This window comes from Branchiostoma floridae, chromosome 12, assembly GCF_000003815.2.
Source record: "Branchiostoma floridae strain S238N-H82 chromosome 12, Bfl_VNyyK, whole genome shotgun sequence".
Classification (NCBI taxonomy): Eukaryota; Metazoa; Chordata; class Leptocardii; order Amphioxiformes; family Branchiostomatidae; genus Branchiostoma; species Branchiostoma floridae.
Window position 1 is genome coordinate 15,432,856 of NC_049990.1, and position 7,048 is coordinate 15,439,903.

A 7,048-nucleotide genomic window follows, 5' to 3' on the forward strand; every position below is an offset into this window, starting at 1 on the left:
TGGCGACGACCGTTTCAAAAGGTGACGACCGTCTGAAATTGTAACGACCGTTTAAAACGGCGACGACCGTTATAAACAGCGACGACCGTTTCAAATTGTAACGACCGTTTCAAAATGTGACGACCGTTTCAAATGGCAATGACCGTTTCAAATGGCAATGACCGTTTCAAATTGTAACGACCGTTTCAAATTGTAACTGACCGTTTCAAAAGGCGACGACCGTTTCAAATTGTAAAAACCGTTTGAAATGGCGACGACCGTTTCAAATTGTAACGACCGTTTCAAACGGCGACGACCGTTCACAAGACGGACACGCACGCCGACGGACTCAGCACGGCTGACAGCTGCAGCTGCGGATGTCCTTATACTGGATGACGGTGGAGCCAAACCGGACGGTTCTGGGCACGAACCGATTCACTCTGCAGCAGCACTCTTGGTCGTCGACCCGGAAGCTGTTCTGGAGGAATTCGTGCTCGGTTGCGTCATATCCGCTAAACTTGGGCCTGGAAGAAGAAAAATGGAACATTTAATTGTTTGTCTATTTCTTTCTTTCCTGCTTTCAAGCGGACGTCCCACAACAGAAGTCATTTACACATTATCATGAGCTGAGTGTTAAAATAGTAATAAAGTGACTTTCCCGGTCGCATAGCATTGAGGCATGCGATGGATTGTAAGTCAACAATAAATGTTACTTTCTATGTCTTTGTTTAAATTAAATACTTCAGTGAAGTTTTTTTTTTTTATATTGGTCAGTATCATCACACAAGAACTTGAATCTGTAATATTTTCTGGAGAACACTACTCTCCAAGATTTGGTAAAGAGAAAACGGGACAAAATAAAAAGCCGACAAAAACGCCTAAAACACGTTTTAAAAGCCTTGAAGAGTAGTATTCCCTGGAAAACATTACAGAGTGAGACCTTTGCTTGTAGAGTGATAAGATACGCTGTGACCCTTATCTCAATTTATGTTGACAAAAACAAAACAGCTCAGAAAATGATTCAAAATGCAAACTGATCTTGTAACCTTTGAAAAACACTTTAAAGTAGCCATTTGCAAACAAACACTGAAAGGTTACAAGGTCATTTGAAAACGTTATGCAACTGTTACAAGATTAACCGTTTACTTAAGGCATTGAGGGTTTAAGAAGAAGACGTGTGCGCAAACAGAATCTTGTAATATGATAGCTTCTTATGTAAAGAAGTAAGAGTTTTCGGTGTTTGATGATAATTTCTCTTGACAGCTTCAAGACCCTCTCAGCTTAACCATTGCCCTCCTACGCTAAGTCGGTAGCTTTGATATGACGAGGGTAAATGGCCAAGAGGTAAGTTGAGGTTATAGAATTATAGTTAGAATTATAGTGCGAGTGTTGAATTTTCCAAAACAAGGACACTGTCATGTAGACAGTACTTACAAAATCATATTTCTTTGAAATCAGACACCAAAGAAGAGTAAGTTTCTAATAGTTCAAAACACCCATGCCTTTCCCACGTGTCGAAGCCATGTAAACGGTTTTGTACTGACAAATGGATACCATACCCGTGCTTGTCACAGAAGGAAGAGAAGAACTAAGCTAAACGATTCAATCAAGTTGTAATAGACAAAATTTTTTCTCTCGATGAAATTTTGAAGGAACGGGGAAATGTATAGTCTATACATAGAATGCGGGTTCGTGTTCCTTCTAGCCAACGTTAGTAGCACCGTCCTTAGTTCTGAATGTCCAGTTGTGATTAAACATGGTATCCAACTGGACCGCTCCTGTTGGCGACTGTCTGCGGAAGACATTTACTAACAGTCTCCAACACGCTGGCTATTTGTTGCCAACAGGTCGCATGAAATTGCGAATTTTGTACAAAAAAATTATTTTTGAAAATTGCAATATTGAAAATTTCTAACCAAGTTGTCTTGGATGTAAGTTTAAGCCGCAACCGAGGATGTGACACTCTAATTTTGGGCCGCAACTGAGGATGTGACATTCCAACCGAGGCCATTTTGTTTGTAGATGATATGTATTTTACCCTTGTCTCGCACGTCAGTGTGATAATCGTCGAAAATTTAGCCAATTTTCCACAATAATGTGTCGACCAGAAGGGAAGAGGAAGTCTTCAACAAGGCTGGGGTATCCAGATCCGACTGGACTGTCTACGCTCAGTGCACAACAACGTAAACGAGAACTGTCTGAACTGTCTGTAGCCGCCACGCATCAACTTTTGATGCAAGCGAACGATTCAATTGAAGAAGCCCGGCCCGGTGAAACATTTTCGTGAACTCTCTGAAAGATTCATCATTCATCAAGAGGCCATTGCCTTTTCTAACTAACAACCTTGTCAATGAACTGTCGGAGATCTAAGAATGATTGTCTACAGAGAGCCCGTCCTTGTCATTCTTCAGATAAGCACATCGATCTTATACTGTAGCTGCAGCTCGTGGGATTATCTTCCTGGAAAATACGATCTTCAATCTTTTTTTCTTTATATTACTGTAAGTGGTACAGGCACTTTGAATGTGGGCGATGTCCTTGTGGCATGCCGTCAGGCCCTAACGTGGGCGCAGAGTAACCGTTTATCACAATGCCGTTCAGTTACATTCCCGGAATGTCACTCATGGCATTGGGAATATCCAAGCTGTTTTACTTGATGTCATATTTCTTGCAGACCCAATTTCCCTCCTTTTTTTTACGCGAACGCTAGTTGAAAGAGGCAAACTAGCTACTGTCCCTCGGCTATTCGGGCGGGCACAAGGAGTGATTGAGTTGATATCACAGCATGCAATACGTCTTTGATACTTTATACTATTCTATCATAATTGGCTTTTACGTAAACGCTGGTTGAAAGATGTCTGACAGCTATTATCCCCGACGGCTAAAAGTTGAATGACGGTGTAGAATAATGAGAACGAAAAGTTTATCTGACAGCGTGTTTCATTTTTCCACCCACGTATTGGTAGTTACTCACTCAATCACCCCCCAGGACCTCTGCCTTCTGCTTCCTTTTGAGACATTTGACTCCTAACAATTTGGAAGGACCGAGTCGGTTTCTGATATCTCTTTACGCAGGCGTAACACAGCAAGGAAGAAAAGCTTGTCCGACTTGACTTCGAGCTTTAAAAGAATATTTTTGGGTATGGTCCACTTAGATACGGTAGATTTTCAGGCTTTATTGAATACTGACCAACTTCTGGCCATCGATCATTCTGTCGGAAGATTGTAGACAATGGGACTGTGGGTTCACAAGTTTGTTTCCAATAACAGTAAGCCGCCTACACCACGTCTTTCTTATATGAAACGCTATCAGCCACCACAAAAAATCAAGACTATGGAATGTCCAGGACAAAAGATATTCACAAATTCCCAAGTTCCACTGCAGTACTAACACCACACGCCAAGGGAGCCGAAATGACACATACTAGATATGATTACAATTCATTTAGCGCTTCTTTGATTATGCTGACCACAGATATAAGGAAACACAAACAGACACAAACAATCGCTCTCTCTCGCTCTCTCTCTCTCTCTCTCGCTCGCTCGCTCGCTCGCTCTATCTCTCTCTATCTATCTCTATCTCTCAGTCACACACACACACACACACACACACACACACACGCGCGCGCACACACACACGCACACACATAAACCCAAAACAATATCTTCATTTTTCATGGAGGTAAAAAGTGACCCACCGTATGCGGTAGTTGTCCCGCACGATGCACTCCCCGGCTTCCACGTCCCTCACTCTGCCGTTCACCGTCATCTGAGTCGTGAACCTCGCCACACGACACACGTTGTTTCCCGCCACCATCGTCGTCATGGCAACGGCGAGGAGGACCAGTATGAAGGCGCGCGATGGGTACCGAGACATGTTGTTGTTGTTGTTGTTGTTGTGCGATGAGATGTTGACGTGTCGTATGTGGGTACTTGGATCTAGGATTATTGATGAAAAGAAAGATGAAGTAATTTAGTCAAGACGATTCGGGTGAATTTGTATCATAAAAAATACCATCTATAATAAAATAACGCTTCTGGAGTGGAATACCCTTTTAACGCGCTACTCAAGGAACGCACCTTACCGAAGCTAGGTACTCACCTTCACCTGAGCGCGGTTGAAAAAGTCGTGTTAAGTGCCCTTCCCAAGGGCACAAGATCGGTGGCACATCAACGGATTCAAACCCAAAACCCTGGGTTATGAATCTAACACCCTGCCGATTGCGCCAAGCGACCCAACTGGAGTTTGTAAGTCTTGCCCATAATCTACGACTTCAAGTACGTCTTAACTACAGACTGGACTCACAAGTCGTCAAGCGTTACAGTTGTCTGGGTTTTGTGACTTGGGCCTATCTTGTTGGCAAAGACACAAAAGGCAATACCTCTGAGAAATCTTTAGTCTTTAGGCGACCCAAAATCTCCTTTGAATTACCTGGACGCACTCCAAAGCATGTAAGCACATTTACTGCCTTCTACCTCCGCCAACCAAATCTTGTAACCGTTTGTTCACATGGGTGGCTTAAGGCAAGTCGTGCACAGCACGAAAACTGATATCTAAGCACGCTTAAACCTAACGTAAAGGATACTTAAATGCACTCAATGGTGTTAAGTGCTTTTCCAATGAACACAATGTGCGTCTAGCCTGAAATACCAAGGGAAAAACCGTGATCTCTAGCTCTCGATCGGCACAGCCATCCAGTCTTTCGTCGCCACTTGGGGTCGCGTAATGTCCTAAAAGTCTTGAACTAAAACCACACAGCTCATAATTGTATCTGTTGATGCCACTGCAACGCACAAGTAAGAATCGGTAATTCTAAGGCAGACCTTGACTTTTCCACCGTTCAATCGCCCCGATCTTCAAGGTATTTCCCGGAACATGCCACTGGAAATGCCATACCAGAGCCTTTCAGTTAGAGCCTTAGTCGGTAAGCTTTGGAGGATAACCGTTAAAACCTTACACGACCCCAATTGCAAATTTCTCAGAAAGTGAGGGTGAGGTGAACTCTAAATCACTGGTAAAGAGGTCTTGCGGTTTAGCATTGCTGACTTAGAATCTAAAGGCTCTTGGTTTGAATCCCTTGTAGGTCTAAAGTGAACAGGAGTTGTGTTTGCAAATAGACAAAATACATTTACATGATATTAAACAAACAACTTAGGCTTTGGAGGAAAGCCACCAGGACGCTACACGACATATTTCAAATTTATCAGGAAGCGCGCGAGTGACCTGGATCTGGTAAACTCTAAATCGCTGGTAAAGAGGTCTTGCGGTTTAGCATTGTTGACTTGGAATCTAAAGGCTCTTGGTTTGAATCCCTTGTAGGTATAATGTGGAAAGTAGTACCTAGAGTTAGTAGATATGGATTTCCTATGTGGTATAAGCCCAGAGATACCGTGTTTGCAAATAGATAAAAAAAATGCACTTACATAAATAAAAGAAACACTTATCGGTAATGGGTTCCGAAATTGGTCCATCCCAGAATAAGTGGACTAAGCGTGCGTTAACCTTCCGCGGGTTAACCCACTGGGCAAAGTACTAAGCGTACGTTAACCTTCCGCGGGTTAACCCACTGGGCTTCGCCTGTTGGAGATGATTTGGGAAATGCATTCGCTAAATGTCGCCGACAAGTCTCCAACTAGTCACCTGAAATGGCGATTTTTTTCTAAATTAAGAAAGAATAGCACAATGGCAAAATGTCGCGAATGGGCGCGAAATAGTCGCCAACAGGAACGATGATTGCAAATCTCTTTTAGATGAATCTTTAAATTAATCATTGTACGTTGTTTTTTTATTCAGTGCATGGTAGCACTGCGGTTTTCAACAAAGTTGTCTTGTGTCTAATTTGAGGTCGAAACTGAAGTGTGACATCCAAGCAATTTCGTTTTAAAAGAAGACAATCATGTATTTTACCCGTGCCTTGCACACCAGTGTGACCGCAAAGAAAAAGAAGAAAAAGAAGATGCCGCAAAGATACGGCAATAATTTGTCGCAAACAGACTCGGCCCAGGGATCCTGCTAATGCTTTGGTCACAATAGAAAAAAGGGACTCTCCCGGGCAGTTCACAAGCTGTTTTCTAATCACTTTCGGGCGTGACGCCTACGTGGCCCCGCGGACCACCATGCGGCTACTGGGGCATTTTAGGGCATGACGGGGCCCGGATTTATTTTAAGTTGGAGTTGATCACAGACCAGGCAACAAATAGCGTAGTGAAAACACCGAGAGGTAACCGTCCCCCCGTATCCGGCAGTCCACCGGGACAAATCTGTGGCTTCGGAACCCATCTACACAGGGGAGCCCCCAAATGGCCCCGCATGGGGCATAGTAGGAGGGGGGGGGGTGAGGTCCCGGGTTAGGGCGGGCAGGCCGCCTGCCTGGTACGGAAGCGTTCCACTCAGGAACGGTGCGTGGAAAAAATGAGTTTTTATATGTGTCGGTACGGGCAACATAGCCCGCAGGGAGTTACACAGCCAACGGCAACAGGCACGCACCGGCGGAAATGTGACCAAAGCATTTAACGTCATAGCAGGTAAATTCGATAGGCCGACGAGTCTGCGGGCTCTAACGGAAGTTTTCGGCAATAACAAGCCCAAACAAGTGGCTGCCATTGGTGACGGCTCGATTAAGGCAATTTCAAATCATATTTGCAGCCACCGCCTCCACACACAAAGCGTGTGAAAAGACTTCTTAACTTAAAGTGTTTCGTGAATGCCAGTGACAATTATTGAATTTGACGGCACGCCCTGTACTAATGGAGAGTCGCGGGTGTGTCGCGGCTAATTTTTGTCTCGTAAATGGTAATTGTCTTAAGTTTTCTTGGACCCGTACAAGCCCCCAAAACACATGAACGCCTACCCATGTAATCCATTTTTCATTCGGTCCAACATCCGGTCCACTGATTTGTTTCAGGTCCGGTTTTTCGGCACGGGTCCAAAAAGAAGAGAAAAAAACGGTTTTGTACCGGTACAGAAAACCGGTACCCACCCCAACACGTACTACACACAAACAGAAGCGCTCGTCGAAAAGAGATGCACTGTACGGAATTTCCCCCTGTGTTTTGAACTGTATTCTGC

At 44.1% G+C, this 7,048-nt stretch overlaps 1 protein-coding gene across 1 annotated transcript in view; it reads right to left on the bottom strand.

The window, feature by feature from the left end:
• LOC118427724 overlaps positions 1 to 3,914 on the bottom strand; it is a 3,961-nt gene extending 47 nt beyond the window's left edge. The window contains exons 1-2 of the mRNA XM_035837638.1: positions 3,678 to 3,914; positions 1 to 503 (exon numbers count right to left, since the gene is read on the bottom strand). The exon at positions 1 to 503 is cut by the window's left edge and continues 47 nt beyond it. Of these exons, the coding sequence (XP_035693531.1) occupies positions 329 to 503; positions 3,678 to 3,856 (354 nt within the window). The 5' untranslated portion in view covers positions 3,857 to 3,914 and the 3' untranslated portion in view covers positions 1 to 328. The remainder of the gene's footprint in view (positions 504 to 3,677) is intronic.
• Between the last annotated feature and the right edge of the window lie 3,134 nt (positions 3,915 to 7,048).